This window comes from Carassius carassius, chromosome 22 (assembly GCF_963082965.1).
Source record: "Carassius carassius chromosome 22, fCarCar2.1, whole genome shotgun sequence".
Lineage (NCBI taxonomy): Eukaryota > Metazoa > Chordata > Actinopteri > Cypriniformes > Cyprinidae > Carassius > Carassius carassius.
The window spans coordinates 14,890,896-14,916,543 of record NC_081776.1 but is presented as its reverse complement, the minus strand read 5'-3'; the positions used below and the strand labels follow the sequence as shown (position 1 = coordinate 14,916,543).

Genomic DNA, 25,648 nt, shown 5'->3' with positions numbered 1-25,648 from the left:
ATACAAAGACTCAAGGCCCTTCACCATACCATCAAAGTCTCCAAAGATCAAACTCAGGAATATTCATTGCTGTTTCTCATTAGTTATTCACTAGTGTATAGAGAAGTGGAGGCCACATTGATACCCTCCACTTCATCTTTATCCTTTTTGACACTGATTCTAAAGCCAACCACTTATTATTTTTCTCTTCAGTGACCTAGTCCCAATGAATGTCCCATTTCTCTTATCTACAACCAATTTCTTTTCTTTAACGTTTCACGTTCGAATAAGATGTCTGTATAAAGTACCTGCCAAATAGGTTTGTAAGTTCACGAAGCTGCCTATAAACACGAAACCTGTGCAATTCCCTCCTTTTTTTAATTTATTTGAATTATTCCATAGATTTAAAGGGACCAGCACACAAGACAAGGTGAAGATCACCCTAGGCTCTTTGATCAACATTGACAGTAGACAGCATTTCTCACCAGACTGTTATGGGATTATATTAGGCCTTGTCTTACTCATCATTCTAATGTAGGCTTAATAAAAAGTGGTGTAGAGGGCAACAGATTATATCAGCCAGGCTTCAAACTGCCACTGATAGCATCTTAGTAAGATAAGAGTGGCATTATTACTGTTGAAAGAACTCCTCAGGGCAAGACTGAAGTGAGTGCTTGAGAACCAGACGGAGGGGAATGAAGACAGATGAAACGGTGGAGGAAGCATATGTGAGGAAATAAGCAATCAATAAAATATCTCTGATGCGGGAGCAAAAGAGATAAATCCTGCTTCTGGTTAGGTTTCAGGGGACAAATTAAAAACATGCAGCTTCTATAACCTCAGACAGAAATCCCAAAATCCCATTTCACCCTATTCAGCAGACTCATTTAAAGACTCATTTCATAAAAAAAATATTTGTTTGGGAAAATTGCGTTGTCAGGTGCCTTTAATTTTTCAGCGCATTTCAGCTTTTGTTTCAGGCTCTATCTAATATGACAATGCTGTGTTGCTCAAAAATTTAAAAGTAACTTAAGGTTAAGTTTCTTTCTTGACGTGTGTGCGGCACAAAATATTTCCCAGATGTTAATTCCTAAAGTGTATTACTGCAGTTTGTGCTTTAAAGTCAAAACAGCTTTGATTGGCTGTAAAATATTTTTACAGCTTAAAGTAACATTTTTTTTTATTGTTTTCAATGTAATTTATTTCTGTGATGGAAAAGCAGCAGGCATTACTCCAGTCTTCAGTGTTACATGATCCTCCATAAATCATTCTAATACATTGGGTGCTCAGGAAACATTTTTATTATTATCAATGTTGAACAGTTGTGCTGCTTAATATTTTTGTGGAGACTGTGATGCATTTTCTTTTCACAGGATTCTTTGATAATAAGTAAGTTCAACAGCATTTGTTAGAAATATAAATCTTTTCTAACATTATAAATGTCTTTAACTTTTGATCAATTTAATGCACCCTTGCTGAATAAAAGTATTAATTTCTCAAGAAAAAAAAATTATTACCAAACTTTTGAATGGTAGAAAAAATAAAGGTTAAGTTTGAAATTGTTAGGTTAAACATTGATTAACCTCAAACTGTTTAATGTTTTCTGTCTTTCTAAAAGAATTCCTAATGTGAATTTGAGGCAGTGTTTGTCTGCACGTGGGAAAGTAAAATATGGCACAGTGGGAATTAACGTTCACAAGACTTTCCCACTCCACAGATAAAAAGACACACATTCCCCCTCTCAGGAGGATTCTGTGGTGATTTGTATCTGCCTGTCCCGACCTCTGAGCCCTGAAAAGATGAATCATACTTAAACACATATCTAAGTCAACATGTCTTATTGACAGGTGCTATCCCACCTGCTAATAATGCGATTATGGAAAATTATGTGGTTTATTTCATATTTGGGTTTCCACATGGGTATGCAACAGAACAATTATCTAATTTACGATATATGTAAAGTAAAATTTGACTTAAGGCCAAAGGTCACTTAGCACATTGTTCAATGACTGCAGACAGGAGGTGCATGCTGTTTTCTAAAACTATGCACACCAGTGGAGATGGGAAAGCTACTTTTTAAGTGTCTAATATAATAATTTGTTTATTATATATATAGTATCAATTGGGAAGCAACAGCTGCATGAATGCGTGTATTTGAAAACTAGGCAATTAAACTAACCAATTATCTGAATTACTAATCATACACTGAAATTGTATTAGTTAACAAATATACAAATTGAAGAATGCTTTTTGTGCTATTATCTTAACATTACAGCCCATTTTTTTAGGCAGATTCGCTCCAGGTAGCTTGAGTTAGTTAGTCGGCACTTACGCAATGCAGTTTTCAAACTGTGCCAGGCCAGTTGGATTGGGATCAAGGCTTTGACTGCGACACTGCATCAATGGAGAGCATTCATCTTTTTGTTGAAGAGCCACTCCAGTGATAATTTGTCCCTGTGTTTTGGATCATGAACTTTCTCCAAAGCTGAAGTGTGCACCTCACAGAGAAACACTGATTGCTGCAAGAGAAGCTTGGCAGCCACATCCAAATGAGACATTATTACGGTCTGAATACTTTTGAAAAGGCAGTGTTTTCAGATGTCATGTGATATTTCAGTATGACAAATAGGATTACAATAATAGATTTGGGTCAATGACTAATATGAATGTTCAAGATATTAAAAAAGAAAAAAAAAAGATTTGAGGGGTAATTAGAAATAATTACAAATGTCCAAATAATTAGAACCAATCAACACCCCCCACCCCCTTAGCATACCTTTTTTGACAATTCATCTGAAATTTGGCTAATGTGACCGCAACAAAAGCTAATATCCAAAAGGTAAGTTACTCAAGATTAACTTCTTGTTCACTGAACTATTGAATAAAAAAAAGCATCATCACACTCGATTTTAAACAAAGTGATGCTAACTATATTTTGTGTAGTGTGGAGATAGATAAGCCACAACTCACTATCCTGTCCTTTCTCTAATGTGTTTAACATTGGAAAGTCAGGATTGTTTGGATGATGGAAATGAAAATTCCATTGGATGTTTTTTTTTTTTAAGTCTTTATTTATATTGAGGTATAGTTACATTTTGTTGTTTATTTTTTATTTGTTTTTTGAGAAGCTTTAATGTTGCAAACAGATTTCAACACCCACAAAGCTGAGTATTTTTTTTTTTTTTTGTAAATAAATGAACGGGTCCAGACTCCAGACACTATAAAAGCTCAAGCAAAAGCCTGGAGAACCCAGTCATCAACGAAAGGGAATTACAAAACACATAAGCATTTTTTGTAATGGGAAACAACAATTTAAATCATATTATTTATTTAAAAACATAATTTAGTCCAATCATGACTTGTGTAGAGAGACTACTGATGAGGGTTCTGATCTCAGAGTGGATAAAAGATGAAGAATGCACAGATATGCTTCATTGTGGAAATTTGGTAGACGTTGATGCATTAAACCCATTCCAGCAATCAAACTCACTGTCAGCAGTTCATGCATGATGAGTATGAATCAGCGTCAAGCAAATCAAAACCATACTCCATATTTTAAAATTCGATATGAAACGTAAAACCCCAGGCTAAAACATGTCAAGAGAGCTTTTAATAATGCATACATTTTGTTTGTGATATTTCCCAACATACATGCTGCATTAGCCATGGGCTGGACCACATTCCTGCATGGTTAAATCAGTAAGGTTCAACATGGAGATGCTCATCACACATTCTAGTAGGATTGGTCCTGGAGGAGGCATTCTGGGTGTTGTTTTGTAGATACGATTGACCATGACATGGCTAGTGTTGCGCTTTAACAGGGATGCACGATAAATATCGGCTGAAATATGATTGTAGATTGGCGCAACTTGTCAGTGAACCATGGCTCTGTGTAGTATGCTCCGCATGAAATCACGCACGTGTGGAGATTTACCAATGATTACAGAACCGGCTTTACTGAAAAGATGCACATTAAATATCTGCCAATAAGTAGGTAAAAATCATAAGCCTCAGTTCTTACTCCACTCAAAAGTAGTAGGAGAAGTCTAATCCATTTTACTTGTGGAATGAAGTTCAAAACAACAACCAAAAGTAAATGTTAAATGCATTAAATGTAATCAGATCAGAATATCATCAGGTTCTTGGAGCTGGCTAACAGAATACCATCAGTCTGTTAGCCTTACAAGGATCATGTTTGCTCTTGGAGAGATCATAAAACTGAGATCAGCTGAGCTATTTTACAAGAGAACCTGGACTTATTTTAAAGTCATGATGCCAAATGTCTTTAGGTTACCTGCTAATGTCACTGATGGGCCTCTGTCTCGCCTGCCAATACATTAACCAAAAATCTGCTTCCTTTCAGATTAGAATCATTACAACTGATTTCAGACTGGAGCTCAGATTTTCCATGTTATTTGAAAGTAAAACAAAGTAAATGGTGGACAAACCATTGCATGAACCTACTGAGAGACACTAATTGCAGTTCAAAACTCAAGCCAAAGTTTTCCAGGCTCCATTAACTTTGCTTTACCAGCTTAAGTTCCAATTACAGCAGCAGCTTTTGTTAACTTGCCCCTCATCGCCTGAAAGCTAAGAGCTGGTATGCATAAATGAACTGTATGTAAATATAAAGGTAATGTCCCATTCATTCAGAACGCTACTGGTGCCAGTGCTCCACAGGGAGTGAGTGGGTGAAGTACCCAGATGAATTGCCCCTGGCCTTCAAGACATGACTTTAAACCCCTTTCAAAAGCTGCCGCTGTGCAGACAATAACATGTTCATTTGGTTTGGTTCCGCATGGTTAAACTCACATAATGTGATGTGTAAGTGATTTCACATATACTTGATGACTCTGTCCAGGCAACAGTATACATCATCCTCATTAAAGCTCACAATATGTTTGGCCCTGGTTCAGTTGCATGATCTAACATGCTGTAAGATAGAAAAATGGAGGCTCCCAAGTGATTGGTACTTGCTACCATTACAGTTACCATTACGGTTATTAAGGCTTATTATAATCATAATTAATGGTTTTAAAACCTGTAAACTTAGGTATTATATTTTGGCATGGAAAAAGCTATGTTATTAGTTTTCAACAACCTATCAACTATGGCTGGGCGTTATATATAGAATTTGTACAATATATCATTATATTTCTTATAAGCGATATGGTATGAGGCAATAGCGTTAATGTTGATATACAGTATTTGATACAAGTATTTCTGAATAATAGCAGAGGATGCAGAGTAAGCTGCTGCAGGAAAAGTGATTAATTAAATTTGCTCTAAACATGAGACATGCTTATATTAAGGGTTTTGAAATAACTCGTAAGATATAGTTAACATGTATAGTTTATTATAGATGCTGTGACAGACACACGCTACTGACAGATAGGATACTTGCACTGTTTAATGTGTTTTCCTCAATGCATAACTTACATTTTACAGGTATGTTCTCCATCTATAAACGTTAGAAAGTCATGGAAATATTTCCATTTTGCTGTCAGAAGCCTTCTGCATACAATTCTTCGCTGAACTTCACAGACTTCACAGTGTATTTTATGATAGCGGTTAACAGTGTTAAATATAATGCAATTAATATGTGCTCTTCTATTTATTTACTTTCATTTTTAGTTTAGTGAATTGAACTTCAGCTACCTTATCGTTAACTTGAACTGAAATAAAATGGAGGGGGGAAAGAAGCTGAAGTTAAATGCTAAAATCATTAGGTAAATCTGAAAAATGAAAGCTAAAAAAAAAGAATAGTAACAATAATAAGCACATAAAAGCAAATAAAACTAAAATGTCAAATAAAAACTGAAAATGAAATAATAAAAACTGAAAATAGTAATAAATGCTGTAATGGTATAAGTAATATTAAAAGTAACACTAGAAATCACCCAAAACACCCTGTTTTGTTTTGTTTTTTACATTTTCTACAGACACTGTAAGAAACTTTGATTTAGGGTGATCAGGTGAACCCATGAAGCAGGTTGGGATGCGCTTAACTAATCTCGACCACCCAGACTGTAGGGTAACATGCGACAGAGTCGTCAGACAGTCTGTCCTCTTGACATTAGGCACATTCCTCTGGCCTCTAGAATGCACGCTTACACACTCACACATACACAAATACACTAGGAATCTCATTCAATAAGCATTTATAAATACCGGCAGAGGGGAAGAAGACCTGCATGCATTGCATTTCACCCTGACAGCACTGTTAGCAACTCACTACATCAATTTGCATTTGCTGGGCTGCCATTTTCCCCCTAAATCCTTCAACACATCTGTCCCCTGGGGTCGCCAGTAAGAGAAGAGCTTTCTCTGCCTCACTATTACAATTGTTCTCCTGTGCATGAAAGTGTCATAAAAATAAGTGTCATAAAATTTATACTACAGCCCCAATTTGTGCCATACTTTGAGTGTTAGCATCATTCAATAATATAAATATTAATTAATAAAAGTGATTCAGTATCTTTAAAGCAAGATTATCAAAAACAGAATGCAATATACCAACAAAACTAAATGTAACAATGTATAAAACTGTAAATTATTTGTATACTTAATATTAAATGATTATTTTTGATTGTTTATTATTCATTTATTAGTTGAATGCTGTAGTTGCCATTAACTTTACAGTTAGTCATAAAAATGAATCATTTATAAATGAACTTGTTAAATGAAACTTTACAAATGAAACTGTTGAGGCCAGCAGAGGACAAAGCAGGTCATTTAGAAATCTGCAAGAAAAAGAAGTTCCTCCTGTTTGAATATGATTGGGCTTCAATTCACATTTATTGGTAATACAATTTACAGTTCTGTCAGATTTCTGCTACAGATAGCAAAATATTAGCACAGAGTTCAGATAGGGCAGCTCTCTTGGGAGCATTGAATTTGATCAACAGTGTTAGATCCTCTGTATCTCTCTGCGTCAGATAGGGCTCGGTTACAGTGCTGTATTTCTCTGGCACCGCACAGGGTTCTCCACAGGAGCTGTAACTTAACACGTTAACCTACCCATCATGCTAATGGCAGCTTTGCCCCAATTAGCACATGGCCACATCTTCACCTGTCACCGATCCCCTTGGGCCCCCCGTGACCTTTCACCTTAACACGAGGCACCCCTCGCTTATACATAAACATGCGTGCATATAAGCCAGAGTGTTGCATGCTGATTTACCTAAAACAGAAATAATGGAAAGACTGGGATGAATCTCATGAAAATTGTCATTTTATCCCAAAAAAACACACTGGAATTTGGAGGGAGCCAAGTGAACGCAATCATGTAGACTAAAGACTCATTTTGAAAATGAAATTCACATTTGTTTATAAAGGAACACAGGAAGGACCTGTCTACTCCATTACGCCAATGTTTCCTTTCTTTTTCTTTTTAACCAACCTCTTTCCTTTTACAATTTAGAGTTTTGGCCACTTGGCTGGAAAAGCCTTAGGAATCTTCAAACCATAGACCATATTTGGCTTTAAACATTCTTTTCAAAGCCATAGGCCTGCACAGATTGAGCAAACATAGCAAAAACGGCTTAGAAAGGAGGGTGAAAACATGGAACAACCCTTGAATACATTAGCATGAAACAATAGGGCAAAACATGCATGTTAACTCTACCATTATGACGGCTGTTCTCAGTATTGACAGACATGGATTGATCATGGTATCGACAAGCAACAGTTAACAGTTTTATTTACCCAGGTTAAAAAGGTGAGCAAGGTGAAATGGGGGCAAGAAAGAGGACAGAAATTTTTGTCTGCCTTGAGCACTGTGGTCAAAGCTCTAACTCAATCAGTACAGTTAACCTAGACATAGCCTGCAGATAAACACATTTGTTGGCCTTAATATGGCACTGCTGACAGATTGGACAAATCACGTTTTGTATAGAATGGAATTCCCCAACTATTCTGCTCTGTATTTGTGTGTGTTCATTGCATAATATTTTACATGTGTTCAATGTCCATAGCTATTATCCTTTGCCAAAATAACCAGTTTTACAACTCCAAAGAACTATTTGGTCTGTTAGTCTTTACTTGAAATTGGCTGACGCTCCATTTATAGTTTATCTGACCTCATTCTAACCCTAACCTGACCTAACCACCACCTCTTAACTTCAGACACAACTAAGAGGAAGTTGTAGCCAAAGATCTTTCACCAGCATTGATTGTTAGTACAGTATTAGACTTCTTTGCATAACTTGCCTAGCAATTACTTTTTCAGCTGATTAGACTTTGATTCTGAAACACTGAGACAGTAAGAAAGCCTCCAAAACATTGCAGAAACCACCTTTGAATGGTGATGTAAGCACCCTAGGAACCACCTAGCAACACTTTAGCAACCACCTAGAAAACCAAAGCAAGATCGTAGCAATGAGCTAACAACAATTTCAGAACATAAAAAAAAGTAAAACAAAAACCATTTACAACGAAAAAGCACATTTGTGAAAAAATAATTATTATTTTTTTTTTTTTTTATCAGTTCTGTTATTCTCTCCCTGTAAACTACAAAAATGTGAATTTGTGAAAGCGGTGACATCATGCGCATGCAAATTACATGTAAGTGAACTCAAAGTGACATCGCCAACTACTGGCTTGGCATGTGTAATACAGCCTTTTTAGCCGTTTGAGGATCCATGTGAATGGGGAACATTGTCATCTGTGTATGAAACTTTTAACAAAGCCAAAGGAAAAACTTTTCTATTGTTAGTACAACTGACCCTTCACCACGAGTTTGATTGACAGGCGATCTGACCAATTATAATGGTCTGCCATTTTTTCTGACAAACAAACCAGACAGGAAAGTAAATTAACGTCGGTGGAAGTGAACTTAAAACATATAAGAAACTAGATACTAAGATTCTGATTCATGTTTATTTTGTGCTATAAGAAGTAAAGAGAAAGAAATGATCAGTTCATGTGACACTTCAGTGTCATGACACATTAAAGAGCCACAAAACAGCATTTATGGTTACATATCTTAAAAAAAAATATGACCAGATTTGAAAGCAGAGACTTTGTTTCATTCCAAAACTAACTTGTTCTGTCTTTTCTGTTGGCATGTTGTCACTGTCCTGTATTTTTTCACTGCTTGAAAACATGATGTGTGTCGTAAGAGCCCCATGGCTTGTCGGGCGTAGCAACAGTAACTAAAGGGAGGTGGGTCTTTGCGAATGGTCAATAGTGTCATTTAAATATGCACTTATTGTGAGATATCACATGTTTCAGGGCAGGAACACCATCATTATGGTCAAACCAAAGTAAAACTTTCAGTCTTTTGAATGGATTGGTCAACATCACTCTTCTGGGCTTCAGCCACAGCTCAGAAGTGATTAATGGCTAAGACGTTACCTTATAGCCGATGAATGTGATGTTGGCAGAGGTCAATCCTCAAAGTGATATCTGGGGTAGAAAATTCAGAAAATGCTTTACCCTGACCATGACTGGGTTTGAGCAAATGTTAGTCTTGATTTTCTGCTGTAAAAGGACTACAATTAAGATCAAAATAAGACCTTCATAGATGAGGCTTTTTCAAAGTTCCCATGTGTATTTTCATAAAAGTGAACAATTCAGTCTCAATTTATGGCATCAGTGCTAGTATATGGCACACATACACTCTTAAATGCTGTGTTGTGGCCTGCTGGAGGATAAAAGAGTTTTAATACTGCATAATTGCATGCAACTAAAACAATCTGAGGGCAAACATTTGTGGTGCGTGTTTTTGTGGAAACAAAATAATTTGTGCATGCACGCAAACTGGCATATATTTGTCATAGATGGCTTCCAGTCACAACATGGAAACAACCAGCAATGTTGTGCAATACAGCTGTCTTCTCCATCTCCTATTTTTTAACAGAGATGAAATGCCTTACTTGCCTCAGTTGATACACTGTTAAATATCAGTTTATAAATAACAAAGAACAGAACTGTCAGCTGATATAAACATAGTTTGACATAGCTAGTAAAACAACGTGAAGGTCATACTACTCATGTTCGGAGTCACATGAAAGATGCTGAAAACATTTGTGTTTGCTCACGATTGGAAAGAATATCTTATGATGGATTCGTAAAATGCCATACTTTTCTGATGGTTAACTGAAAACCACAACAACCCACCCATGGACAGATCAAAACAAGTATCGATTAAAATGCATGACCTCCTTTATTTGCAAAGGGTGTTGCCTTGTGTTACCTGGCTCAAGTTCACAAATGTGGTTTAAACCACATTTTAGACTGGGTGGATTCAGGTCAGAACTGATAAACAGACATTATACTTTTAAAGGGGGTGAGCCAAGTTAACACCCAATTGTTTGCGATTGTGTCCTAATTGAAGTAAATGTATTATTAATTAGGCTGACTTCATGAAATTGGCAAATGTCTGGCTGTCTCCTTCCTGTTTGCGTGGAGGGAAAAAAATCTAAATGGATAAATCTCATATGAAAATCATTTTTCGAAATGAATTTTTTTTTTACATGATGGTAATATTTTATTTATGTACTTACAACTCGGACATGTTTGTTGGATAATTTCCTGATTATTTCATTATGGTTTCTTATTGAGTTTTTTTTTGCTTGGCAATTGATTTAGATGAACAGATTATTAGGCAGAGATTGGAAGAATTACATAGACCGCAGTTCTCCTCTCAACATGACGCAAGCTCTCAACATCTTGCCTTACGCAAAGATACGCTCAGACTCGAGTTTCAAAAGAGTTCACGCTAGACTGACCGGCAAACAGTTAAACATTCTGACGCCAACTTCATCGCCCAGGTTTATTTTTTCTGAAGGTGTTAGTTCAAATCACATAGAGTAACTGACCCTTTGCTAAGTTGTTTTGCCATTGGTTACTGTTGTTGGCAAAAGACAAGATTTTTCAGTATGAGTTGATGTTATTATCTTTAGCTTTTCTTAATTTGTTCAATTAGCTTCCAAAATTTGCATTATGCCATTTATTAAATGGATACTCCAGCCCAAAATGAAAATTTAGTCATTAATCACTTACCCCCATGTCGTTCCAAAACCATAAAAATGTCTTCGGAAACACAATTTAAGATATTTTGGATGGAAACCTGGAGGCTTGTGACTGTCCCATAGACTGCCAAGTAAAATACAGTACACTGTCAAGATCCAGAAGAGTATGAAAGACGTCATCAGAATAGTCCATCTGCCATCAGTGGTTCAACTGTAACATTATGAAGCGACGACAATAATTTTTGTATTGAACAATTTGTCTCCTCTGTGTCTCTGCACATCACCGTAGCACCATGGAGAATATGAGATGGACGCAGGCGGCGTACTCTTCTGTGTCAGCCACGCTGCACTGATGTGCTGCTTTCATTTAAAGCAAAGCGTAAATACATGTAGAAAACATATGCTTGTGGCACGGCTGATACAGAAGTGTGTACGCCACCTGCGTCCAGCTCATGTTCTCCAAAATGGCACTACTGTGATGTGGGGAGCTGGAGCTTTTCTGGACCTTGACAGTGTATTTTACTTGGCAGTCTATGGGACAGTCACAAGCCTCCCGGTTTTCATCCAAAATACATTAAATTGAGTTCCGAAGATGAACAAAGGTTTTACGGGTTTGGAACGACGTGGGGGTAAGTGATTGATGACAAAATGTTCATTTTGGGGTGGAGTATCCCTTTAAGGAATAACTTCAACTGGAATATTGAAGGGTTTTTCCTTCAGGTTTTTTCCTCCTTTCTTCTCTAGTCATGGACACTGAGAGACCAAAGCTCCCAGCTCTCTCCATAAAGACGCTTTCAGACGTAACTTTACTGGAGCTCCTCAAGAATACATTCAGACCCTGTTGGCTATAATACTCATGTTTTCTAACCTATCCATCTGTCTTCTTTCAAAACTCTCAGAAAGATGAAAATGATCCAAAAGGTCTAAAGGAGACTAAAGGGATGTCTAAATCATGTAGATGACAAACTGGGACCTCATAAATTGTTTCTTTTGATACATTCCCAGACTATACATTACACTGTTCATTTACTATGAAACTATCTCCAATATACAAACACATCTGATTTTTCAATGATTAAGATGTCTTCTGTATTTCTGTTATTTGTTTCTCAACCAAAAACGTCTCTGAACTGAATGTCTTCTCCAGAGGCCATCTCAACCTCACAAAGACTTTACTCAAATCCACACCTGCTGTGAAGAGTTATAGTCTAAGATGAAGCTGGCTTGATAAGTACAAACTAATCTGGCTTTAATTTGTTTGCAGCACAGTGACAGCTGGCTGTTTAGGATGTTCTTATTAATGTCAAACAGAGCGTGTTACGTGGCGTTCTTCAGAAGGACGCAAAGCCGTTCCAGAATGCTTTGAGTGTGAGCATAGTTTTTCCATGGCAAAATCCTCTCTGACACTACTTGTGTCGCCTTTTCCAAAGCTTCCCACTGCTTCTTTTCAGCACATAAGACATAGACGGATGACTACACTTGGGAATGTGCTGGAAAGACGAGGAGAAAGAATGGAAAGACAAATTAGGCCAGAAACATATATTGAAAGAAAAAAGAGCGCTGGAATGCATATAAAAACAGTGTGTAATGGTAAGAACAAGAAACAAATGTCCACTACTGACAAAACCAGACAATGTCAAATACTGAAGAACAAAGCATAAATCGGGCTCTTATATTTGAGTCAGTGACAATATGCTCAATATTTAGTCCAGATCTATTAAGTTATTTTTTTTAAAAAACGCAATTTAGAAAATGATGTAAATGTTTTTCAAGAATGCCTGAAACCCCCTAAAAAACGACTTTTATATGTTTTAAGCTAAATCTCCTTTAACTTTCTTGTGGAAACGTATTGTTTAATATGCCTGAATCAACCTGACTACATTTTATGCCTGGCCGTTTTACACCAGCAAAATAGTCAGATCTGTTCAGATCAGAAACATGTTTTCCCAGAAAGCAGAACAACTGGTTCACCATGAATGTCTAGACCCCGAATGCACTGACACACCCCCTTTTCCATTACTCAACTATATTAAATGTTTGCTACAGCAGATAAGAGGAAAGATCACCCTTGACATCTGATATGAGACCAGCTCAGCCATTTCCAATGATCATGGAAACATTATTCTTGAGTTTACACCCACAGATAATGTTTCAAGCACATAATATAAGCTTTATGCCATACTGTTGATATATTACATTTAGCATTTATGTTTAGCCCTTCAGCTCAAAGCATATTTTATTATTGGAGACCATTAAACCATCTGCAGCAGTGACACATTTCTTCTGGAGAAATTAAACGGCAGTTAAAAAGGCATATTGTGCAAGTCTGGTGTGACTCACAAGCAAAATGATCTAAAAAAGATATTTTCCACAATTTATTCATCATTTGTAATTCAACCACTAATATAAGGTCATATTTTTTCATAAAAGCTTAGTGTGTACCCCAAAAAGTATTTTTCCTGACCACACTTTTATCAGATTTAAAGCGTTTGACTGTGTCCCAAATTATATTTAACTTTACCATATAGGAACTAATCCAAAACAAAAACAAACAAATCTTTCAGTCTTTCAGTTTAAAAGTGATTTGAATGAATGTGAAGCTTTTCTCTGCCAATCAGTGAACAAAAGACCTAGTACAGATCGATCAATAAACGGCAAAACTTAATTTAATATACTAAAAGCTTTATTTCAGCCTATCCTAAGTATCTTAGCAATGTTAAACACATTGTCAAAGCCCAAGTAGCACATTCAGACCTCGTGACAGTGGCACAGGCACATAATGAGGGACAAATAGACCCCTCAATCTGGTTTAAGGGACTCTGATGAGAATGTTTAATCTTAAAGAGGACATGATGTCATTGGAAAGGGTTTTTGTACTTAAAGAAACCCCCATTTAAAAGGAAATGCATTGATTGGAGTCTGAAGTTCTTACCTTGAAATGACAGGAAGACCCGTGGCTGTGGTGGGAAAAGACCATGGACGCCGGTGACACAGAGGACGAGGGGAAGTAACAACCTCATGCTCGTCCCAAACGGCCAAACCCAGAGCGCTCCTGACCTCCCCATGACTGCTGAGGACAGACACCCAGACCAGCCCACCTGCACAGACAAGGTGAAGGAACTGTTAATGACAAAATAAATAAATAAATAAATACATTACAAAGGCTTCAGATGGAAAATATAATGTATGCACTTTGAAGGTAGAGGTAGACACATGGAATCCTATTATGATTATTAGTGTTCCTGTAGCTCACCTGGTAGAGCATTGCTTTAGCAAGTGCAGGGTTGGGGGTTCGAATCCCAGGGAACACATGATAGTAGAAAATTGTTAGCCTGAATGCACTGTGCGTTGCTTTGGATAAAAGCATCTGCTAAATGCATAAATTTTAATTTAATTTAATTTTACATTTAAGTATTGATGCCCTATTTTGTTCATTTAAATTATTAATATATATATATATATATATATATATATATATATGTGTGTGTGTGTGTGTATGCATCAGTGATGCGCGGGTTGATCCAAAATGAGCGGGTGCCTGCGGTCACCCGCGGTTACCCGCGGTTACGAGTCATCCAAAAATATTTTTAATGATATTCGGGTTGCGGTCGGTCGGGTCGTTTGAAATAAAAATGCCAATTAAACCTTTGTCATTTATATAGTACTAGACACAATTTTGAAATACATAGGCCTACACTTTAGGCGGCAAAGAAGACTGCATGGGGAGCAATGTCGCTGTTTTTGGTAAAACATGATTTTGACGACTTCATTAAGTTTTGTTTTATAGAAAACTCTTTTTAAAAGATTGTCGTTTTGTATAAATTGTATCTTAATTTTGATCAATGTTTTATCAATCAGTTGCCCGTATTTAATAAATAAGAAGCAAATATATAGCCTAGCAGACAATGTAATAAGGCGCCGGCAGGATCACTTGCATTGCATGTGAACTAAACTCAGCTTGTGCCTCACAGATTTGAGAAATATAGGATATATATTACAGAAAGTTTGAAATGTCTTCTTTTAAACGAAAATATTCAAACCAAAATAAATGGGCTACTCTCTGATGATGTAATCCATATGAAATGTGCATTTCTCTCTGGCATTCATGGCGAGTCTGCATCGTCAACTTCATCTTTGCAGCAACACAGAAACACCAGTTTATTACTAAACAATTAAATGTCTCCTTGCATATTTTCGAACCAGCAGGCCGTCCTGGGTTGAGCGAGACCCCATGAGCGAGCGAAGCGTAATATATGGAGAAATGCGCTCTCCGCTCACGAGCTCTGATCGGAACAAACCCGAGCCTCAATGTCTGCTGACCTTGCAGAAACATACAAATAGACATAGCCAGACTAGACTATTTTAGTACAAATTATGAGCTTACTGACGATTTTTTTTATAAATCTTGACAAAACTATAATATATTAAGTTTTGTTGTTGTTGTTGTTTTTGTTTTTTTTGCCTAGTTAGTTTTGCCTATACGTTACTATGGCCCAATGATGCTACGATGAGCATTTACTGCTTTTTAAAAATGCTGGTCGGGTACAATATTTTATTTTTATTTTTTTGCGGTCCGAGTTGCAGGCGGGTTAGTTGAAAACGTCGGTCGGGTGTGCGTTATTAATACATTGACCCGCGCATCACTGGTATGCATGTATGTTTGATATCTAAAATTCTTGAAGCAACATTACAAAAGATATTATTGTTATTTATATGTTATTTTCAAAGAATGACAAGGTAAAAATTCTGCGAGTGGAGTAAGACAAAATACCATTATATTCAAGATACATTTCTGTGAAGTCTTGTTTTTAGATATTTCTACTTGGGGGGAAAAATTGCATTGTATCTGTAATGCTGTGGATTACCACATGTAATAAGTTGTGTAAAAAAAAAAAAAAAAAAACCGTAGTAAACAGAATTTACAATAATTATCATACAACGTAAGTCTAAGGGCCAAGGCATTACAGTTAACAGGCTAAGCCTTCATGTGCATAGTTATGCCACTTTTTCTCCTTTTAAACTTGCTATAATCATGTAAAGAGATGTGACGCAACCGGCAAATCACAAGAATTATGTTGGTACTGTAAGTTCATTTGACTTGACTTTTGACTGTAAAAAGGTCAATTTGTACAACGTCAAGTTAATGCATATTTTTGTACGAATAAAATTAACATACCAGCTTCATTTAACTTGCCCCATAGACTTCCATTCTTAATGCCTTACAGCACATGCATTTTTGCAAACTACAGAATAATTCAAAATGTGTGGTAATTGACGTACAGCAGCAGATTTAGAAAAAGCTCAACTTTTATTGAACCCACAACATTCCTTTAAAAGTTCAACATATTTCTTTGCGTTTGAAACATTAGCCACTTTCTGTGAGAAGAACTGGCTTTGATAGTGCACAATCAACAGTGTATCAAAAGCAGCCAGTTAAAATACATATTTTAACCCTTATATCATAACAGTTGTTCTTTGCTATCCATGAAAGCTTTTTCCTTAAAGGCCTTCTGTATGTCTTTTAATTAATTAGTGCTAAGAAAGTGTCACGACATTGATGCATTTAGACATGATATCAGCCAATGCTGTATCAATATTTTACCTTTACACGAGCAATACTTGTACAGTATAAAAGGAATGTTCATGCAGGAGTAGCTCAGAGAAATGGATGCTTTTATTTCTAACAAAATAATGAATGGAAACTCATCTGTGTTTCTTTCCCCTCTATTATATTATGGGACAACAAAAAGTTCAATAATACATGGGGAGGAGTTTGATTTCATCTGGAACTCTTGCTTTGTGCTCCAAGGAGAACAGACAGCCTTCTCTGACCAGTGCACTCTTGGAAAATAAGAATACATGCTGTTCATAATTATATATTAATAATATGTTTGTTTTGTAGCAGAGCGAGTGCAGGAGGACAAAGAACAGAGTAAGAATAGCACAGTCTCAATGCTCATGTCTTATACATGAATCATGTGAAAGATTGATAGCAAATAGTACAAGACATATGAGGTATGAGCACACTGCACAGGGTGCGTTCAAAGTGAGCAGCAATGCATGAATACAAGAAAACACCATTAGGGTGCTGTTCGCCCAGAATGCACTTTTTAAGTTGTTTTGCATGTAAAACTGCTCTATAAGGAAGATCTTGAACCCATTTCATTGGTTTTACAGCATCTCACACCATGAGTACCACATTTTTAGAATGTCATGCTAGGTTAATATTCAAGAGTTACAGTTAGATTATTCTCTTTTAGATCAACAATATGAAAAGAAATTTGAACTATTTCACTGACATTTCCAGAGTCCTTGTGAATTCGGTGATGAGGTGATTTCTGACCGGCTTTTAACCAAAACTCGTCGCAAACTGGATCACAGTGTGATCTGAGAAACTCAAACGTCTATCAAAGCTGTCTTTCATACCACTTCAGCTTGGAGCACAGCAGCCTGGAAACGTATTACGAGCGGTTTATCTTCAAGCTTATCATCTTGTGTTTGTCATGGCTATCTGCGTAATGAGTTTTTCATCTTTCTCCTTATGGAAGTGTCAGTTGAATCTAATTATTGCTCACTAGAAATATAACAGCCAACTTCAACTAAGAACTGGCTCATCTTAAATAGGTTAAACAGATGGAAGGAAATTACCGGTAAGTGTTTTTTGAAACAATGCTATGGAAACTTGACTATACAGTATGAATGCTTCTAGATTTCTAGTGCTACCTGCCTGTGCAAAACTGCCATGAAGGTGTTCTTGGTGGTTGCAAGAACATTGCTATGTGGAGTTTGCTACTCTCTGTGATATTATGATCTCTCCTTTAATATAAGTTAGTGAGATTTAGTTGGACAGTTTATTGCATTGACCAACATAAAGCTGTTTGGTTTGCAAGTGACTTCTGTGTGAGCTGTGCTTCATGCATTGCTACACTATTGACAATACACAATGGACCTTTTTGTTCACAAATGTGATTTTGCACATTGCTAATGTGATTGCACCTTTTGATATAAAAGCAAATATTCACAACAAACTGCATCCATTCATGTCTGTAGCCCAAACCGAGAAGTAATGTGCCAAAGCTTAAGTTAAAGATTCAAAAATGTCATATTTTAGTTTTTAATATAATAACTGCTGCCCTAACCTTATGCAGAGAAAATGTATTCTGGAAGTGCATTGTGGATTATCGTCACAATACCACACCCTGTCATTCACCAGCTCATACACACTCAGTGCCAGGCATGCACACTCTACCGCAATGTGACGACAATAAAAGCACCCATTCAATATTGCATTTTACATTGGACTAAATCCCAGATACTATCTTTAGGGCACACTTATAAAATAATAACATCACTGTCTTCAGTCTCAGACTCCCATAGACTCATTCACACTCACTGCTGTCTTGTCTGTGAGACACACAGCACACATTCCACAACGTCTCAGGATGCATTAAATACATACCAGTGGTCAAACTGAGACAACTAGACAGCTCTTTTTCACAATACCTAAAAATAAAGACAATTACTAATATATCAAGAAATAGAAAAATAGTTAAGAAATCAGATTTTGTTCTAAAATGCATCAGTGGTATTCGGTTGGAAGCAAAAAAGCACTTTTTAAACAAGCAATACACATGTAAAGTAGCTTTTCACTAAAGTCAAGCAAAATCGATTATTAAAAAAAGATCAGAAATAACACTATATACGAATGTCTATTTCCGAGATAAGCAATTTTATATATATATATATATATATATATATATATATATATATATATATAGACTCTAATTTTTAATATAGGCTGAAGCATGAGGTCTTATGATTTCCCGTCTCTGGTGGGCATCTGCACCTGTTAGCCTGAGCCTGGAGTACCCCTCCCCTAAAGCTGTCCAGTTCGGTCCACACAGGAGCTCATCTGCCCCTAACGGGACTCACCTTCTAAGGCTTCCTCACTGAGCAGAGAGTGGGTGAGTGCTGTAGTCACAGACGTGGTGAAGAAATACAGGGTTGTGTGGACTTCCCCAGTGAGAGTGAAGAGAGGTGTTAGTCCAACCGCCTGACTGTGGGACAGAGAAGAGAGCGGTTGAGAAGATTGAGAGGTAGAGAGAGAGGGAGAGAAGGGTGGACTGGTTTCCTGTTACACTCCTCTCTTCTTGAGCCCCCCTTCTCTTTTCTTTCCCCTCCTCTCCTCTTTCTCTCTCTCTCTTGCTCTCTGTCTCTGTCTATAAGTCACTGAACAGATATTCCAGACAGTCCTCTGAGTCTGACTCTGCCTGCACAGTGAGCAGCAGCAGTCTATGGAAACAGTGCCTGAGCTCCAGAGTCACATTCTCCTTATTAAAGCGCTTTTGGATCCATTAGTGCATGCAGAATTTACAGTACAAGATTTACATTTACATAAAAGTGCAACACAACTCAGCAGAGAAAAATAAATCTTTCCTATATGATGGCCAGTGTTTTTTTTATTTTATCAAAGCTGAAAACAGTTATGCCTATTTTTATGTAAGCAATATATATATATATATATATATATATATATATACTATCGTTATTATTTCTACTTTCTTTGTCTTTTATGTTAACTGTTAACCAACAATATACAGATTGCATAGATGACTTTAATTCACAAAAACATCAAAATCATTTTTTATGCTATTTCTGTGCCGTCCAATTGCATTGCAATTTTTTTTCTTTAAAGAGGTTTCCTGAACCATGCATTCAGTCAGTCTTCAGTCTTCCTCATGTGGGAAAGTTATTTTCCTGTTTAAAAATTCACAAATTCAAAATAATTCATGAGTTACCAGAAAATGAATCCCAACAGGGTGATCAGGATCAGGAATCCTATTATATGGTTATCCTATCTTGATGCACAAATATATGGTTAGTAGGTTTTTATATTTTAACATCCCTGCTATGTGTGGCTATCAGAACAGCCCTGCGGCCCATTTTTGAGGCACAGCCCCCTAGTTCAGAACCACCGGATTAAACGAGCATCCTGCTATTAATATAAAGCACCATAAATCAACAGTAAAATGTCTCTATACACAAATCCACATCCCAGATTAAATGTTATTTCTGTCCAAGATTCCAGTTGCAAAGGGAGTGCAGGGACCTGGACGCTCTGGAGCCAATTTTCAAACCACATTGTGCAGACTTCAGCAAGGAAAGTCAGAATTTACCTCACCACCGCATTTCCACTGTCAAGTTATTAATTACAGATGGTGAAAGCTGGATCTGTATCATGTGAATGATAGCCAAGTGTTCAATGGAATAACAAAGAGCCCATATACAGTACTCTAAATGAAATACATGACAGCTACAGTGGCCCCAAACAGAATTTGGACAAATAAGCCACTTCAAATTGTAACTTGTTTTGCTTTCTTGAAGCAAATGCCACTTGGTTTCAAATTGTGTGTCTAATGCAGTGTCTTTTATGCATTTTTGTGTGACTTAAGTTTAAAGTACAATTAGTTTTTCTCTTAAACTTTAACAGATTCAACTTTACCGGTCAAAACTAACAAAAGGATGCTGCGTTTGTCTGAAAATAAAGCACACACTGGGTGCAAATGGTCAATTGATTTTAGAAGACAGTTTGCTCGATGATGTGACATGACCTATAAAGATATCTTGTAATACTATAACCATAAAAATCCACAATTGTCCCTTGGAGACCCATAAAGAACATCTTTAGATCAATTCAAAACACTGAATTCCTAAATAAATAAATTAGGCTATTGTACAGATTTAATATGCAATAAAAAAAAGGAAAAAGTCGCTTTTTCTGAAAGTATTCATATTTTAAGCAATATACTAATAATATATTCATTTTGACATTTATATTTTTCTCCATAATTCATGCGATAGCCTAATGTATTTATTTAATTTCGTAGGGAAAAGGATAAACTGCAAAATTGTTAAATATCTGCTGTTGTTCACTGATGTGTGAACGGGTTTCCTAAAGTTGTGAGCTGTAATTAGAGATTACTGTGTTGTAATTACAGTCTCAGGTTAAATACGTAAGCAGTCTGCCTCGACAATAAGACTAAGTGTGTGTAAGTGTATGCGTGTGTATTAGTATGTGTTTTGTTGGGACAGCAGAAAATAATTAGCTCTTCTCTTGAAGTGATTTACAGCTTTTCAGTGAAATGGTCAGAGTGAAGGGTTGTTCATTGGGCTGTAAATCCACACACACACGTGCCACATTACTTACTTGAGTAAAGAAACATCACAAACCATACACTAAAAAGAGTTTTAGATAATATTTCAGGCCTCAATCCACAAAAACACACGTGCCTTGCTGAAATGTCTGATCATAAAGAATTGTGACTATAAAGACTGATAACTCAGTCTGCTTTGGGAAGCATTATTCCTGGATATCTGTGATGTTAGAAACTTTTGCCTAAAATGGTTGGGTTGGCTGAATGCTTTGCCTGAAGGAAATGTTTCTGGAATATTAAGGTGATTAATTTAATGAAAGGAAAATAATACATAGTAAATGGAGACTGTCTGAGTCACACAGCAGAGAAGTGCTGCATTTGCGTTTTTGTCCACTTGAACTAATGCGTGTGTGCTTCCTTACCTCTTTACAGATGTTCAACATTTGTCACACTGATGTTAAGTGGCTCATACATAATCTGGGGTCAGAGGTGGCTTAAACTCTGCATTAGTAATGGTCATCACAAACAGACACACATGCTAATGTAAAGACACACAGACATTCTGCACAGACCACCGCCTTTACTAATGCAAAACTTTATTTGCAAGTCCTTGTATCAACAGAAGAAGTGGAGAAAAGTTGGGTATTATTTAGATTTAGATCAGGATATGAAAAATTTGACTCAAACCTGGACCCTGGTGTGACTGGCACTGCTTTGACAAGTTTGCACATATATTTAATCCAGTTTAAGCTCTAATGACTTCCACAGAAAGTAATTTTTCCACTTTTCCCTCAGTTTGTAAAAAAGAAAAAGAAAATTGTGTATACATAATTTTTACACTTAATTAGCATGAATGTATAGCCACAACACTTTGTCATGAGGATGGTGTGATAAAATAGTTTACTAACATTGCCTTTGCACAGTTATTTCCAGTTTGATTGCAGAATTGCTGAAGTTGGACTATCTGAAAAGTCAAAACGGTTCACATAGAAATGCATTTCCCCTAGGGGATTTAGGAAAGTGCAGGGGGTTTGTGAGATGATGAAAAGCTAATCATAAAAATAAAAATAAATAATAAAAAAAGCAAAATAAAAGCAATCAAAAGAAATCACTCACTAAAAATGAAATATTTTATTTGTTTGCTTGCATGTCATGTGACCATGTGAATGTGTTGTAAATTATTCAAATGTTAACTTTAAATCTAAAAAACTAAAATAATCAAAATTACATTCTTACTATAAAAGAAATTCTACCTAATTTGACCTGCATGTCACCATTAACCAAAATCAAATAACAACTGTGAATGTGTGAATGGTTAAGTTATTGAAATATTACCTTAATAAATATTTTTACTCAAAGGCCAAAAAAAAAAAAAAAAACCTTACAACCTACAGCTGTGGTTCCCCCACTAAAAAGATGATTTAGACAACTTTACAGCTCAAATAAGACATTTTGTGTATACATAGGTGTATTAACTAAAATAGCTATCATTCATTGTGCATCGGTTAAACCAAAATTATTTGTCATTATCAAAATTTCACAGTCGCTGTCAAAAGAGTTTGAATCCAGCATTGAATAGCCCTTAAATATATCACTTTCCAGGTTAAAGGGTTAGTTCACCCAAAAATGAAAATAATGTCATTAATAACTTACCCTCATGTCGTTCCAAACCAGTAAAACCTCCGTTTATTTTTGGAACACAGTTTAAGATATTTTAGATTTAGTCCGAGAGCTCTCAGTCCCTCCATTGAAGCTGTGTGTACGGTATACTGTCCATGTCCAGAAAGGTAAGAAAAACATCATCAAAGTAGTCCATGTGACATCAGAGGGTCGGTTAGAATTTTTTGAAGCATCGAAAATACATTTTGGTCCAAAAATAGCAAAAAGTATGACTTTATTCAGCATTGTCTTCTCTTCCGTGTCTGTTGTGAGAGAGAGTTCAAAACAAAGCAGTTAAGTGATGTTCGGTTCGCGAACGAATCATTCGATGTAACCGGATCTTTTTGAACCAGTTCACCAAATCGAACTGAATCATTTGAAAAGTTTCACATCTCCAATACGCATTAATCCACAAATGACTTAAACTGTTAACTTGTTTAATGTGGCTGGCACTCCCTCTGAGTTCAAACAAACCAATATCCCTGAGTAATTCATTTACTCAAACAGTACACTGACTGAACTGCTGTGAAAAGAGAACTGAAGATGAACACAGAGCCAAGCCAGATAACGAACAAAAGATTGACTCGTTCTTAGTTATTAATGACATAATTTTGATTTTTGGGTGAACTAACCCTTTAATCTGCACTTTATTACACCTATTTTCAAATCTTTAGCTGAAACACACAGATATTCCCTGTTGAAAAAAACTGCATATGCTAGTTAGGTATGTTATGACACTGGGATGCTTGTTTCAGCTGGTCCTTTGCTGGTTTAAGATGGTCCTTTGCTGGTTTAAGATGGTCCTTTACTGGTTTAAGATGGTTCTTTGCTTGTTTAAGCTGGTCCTTTGCTGGTTTAAGATGTTTTTTTGCTGGTTTAAGCTGGTCCTTTGCTGGTTTAAGATGTTTTTTTGCTGGTTTAAGCTTGTCCTTTGCTGGTTTAAGCTGGTCCTTTGCTGGTTTAAGCTGATCCTTTGTTGGTTTAAGATGGTCCTTTGCTGGTTTAAGCTGATCCTTTGTTGGTTTAAGATGGTCCTTTGCTGGTTTAAGCTGGTCCTTTGCTGGTTTAAGCTGGTCCTTTGCTGGTTTAAACTGGTCCTTTGCTGGTTTAAACTGGTCCTTTGCTGGTTTAAGCTCGTCCTTTGTTGGTTTAAGATGGTCCTTTGCTGTTTTAAGATGGTCCTTTGCTGTTTTAAGATGGTCTTTTGCTTATTTATGCTGGTGATTTGCTGGTTTAAGCTGGCCCTTTGCTGGTTTAAGATGGTCTTTTGCTGGTTCAAGCTCATCCTTTGTTGGTTTAAGATGGTCCTTTGCTGGTTTAAGCTGGTCCTTTGTTGTTTTAAGATGGTCCTTTGCTTGTTTATGCTGGTGATTTGGTGGTTTAAGCTGGTACTTTGCTGGTTTATGCTGGTCCTTTGCTTGTTTAAGCTCATCCTTTGCTTGCTTAAGCTGGTCCTTTGCTTGGTTTAAGATAGTCCTTTGCTGGTCATGTGTTGGCAAAGGACCAGCATAAACCAGCAAAAGGACCAGGATAAACCAGCATCCCAGAGTCAAAACATACCTAATCAGCATATGCAGTTTTTTTCAGCAGGGTTGCCTTTTTTTCACCCAACATGCTCCTGGGAAATTTCACCTCCAGTCACCCAGCATGGCCCTTTATAGCTCTTTTCAGTGAAACTTCTTAAGTTCTAATAAGGTTCTTTGATGAATAAGTCACTTCTTAATGCCAGATCTGCTGATTGATAGCATTGCGTGTTAGCTGTTGACTCTGAATAGAAACGCATAGTTCCCTGAAAGGCCAGGGGACCTAGCTTTAGCATATCTAGCGTAGCTGCAGCCGGGTCTGGAAACTGGGAAGCAAAGCTTGGATAAACAAAAGGAGGAAAAGTGTATAATGAGAGTGCTAATAAGTAGCAGAACAGAGTATAAAGTGCTAAGCTACTAAAAGATTTTGTCAGTGGGCTTAAAATATGGATCACTGTCAAAGGGTTGACAAAACTGGACTTTGGTTGGCCACCAACTAGACTATGGTGGTAATCGTGTCTGTGAGGAATGCTTCTAGCACTGAGAGTTTTCTATTCTGTGAAAGTCATGCTAAAAAGTTGCTTATACCCTGGAGAACAGATAGATCTGTAGATTTAGCTGTCTCAACTTCAAAGAGCTTGAGTAAGATTTCCACTGACGTTTGTTTCTTGAAAAATAAAACTAGACGTTCAGGCTTGGTTATTGATTTCAGGCTCTTGTTTTGTACGATGGAAGATGACTTGCCATTCAGGGGAGAGACTGAGAGTACTTCTATCTCTAAGCAATATCGACGGCACGTGATTTTTAGGATTCAACCAATGGGACGGGGGAAATTTGTAAGTGAGCGATGAGGAGGAAAACAGACAAAGTCAGCTTTATACCAGAGCTGCGTGATCTTGATCTAACAAGATTAGCTCATCCTGACTCACTCAGCAACCATTTCTGTCCGAGTACATGTTGTTGTGTCAAAATTGGTCTGTTTCTTTCCCATATGGTACCTCAAAATAGTGGTGAGAGCATCAAAATATGGAGAAATGCTCAACTTTATGCATATGAAATATGAAAAACATATATCAAAATCTGAATTTGAATTGAAAATTCAATGGTAATAAAATTACATTTGTAAAGCATATTTATGGAAATAATAATTTGGCAAACTGAATTTAATGTTTTCAGACTCTTAATTGCATGTAAACTGGAATTAAATGAAAATTAATTATAGATTATGTTAAACATATATATTTCATTAATTTCATAAGTACACCTAAATTTCACAATTTTTATGAAATGTCAATTATTTTGTCTTTGAAGTTTGGTTAAAATGTACTGCTGATTTTAAAAACTAACATTTAAGGGT

At 36.6% G+C, this 25,648-nt stretch overlaps 1 protein-coding gene across 1 annotated transcript in view; it reads right to left on the bottom strand.

Moving 5' to 3' along the window:
- LOC132099036 (semaphorin-3C-like) overlaps positions 1-19,145 on the bottom strand; it is a 43,530-nt gene extending 24,385 nt beyond the window's left edge. Inside the window, exons 1-2 of the mRNA XM_059505414.1 lie at positions 18,888-19,145; positions 13,888-14,053 (exon numbers count right to left, since the gene is read on the bottom strand). Coding sequence (XP_059361397.1) covers positions 13,888-14,020 — 133 coding nt within the window. The 5' untranslated portion in view covers positions 14,021-14,053; positions 18,888-19,145. The remainder of the gene's footprint in view (positions 1-13,887; positions 14,054-18,887) is intronic.
- Positions 19,146-25,648: the final 6,503 nt, after the last annotated feature.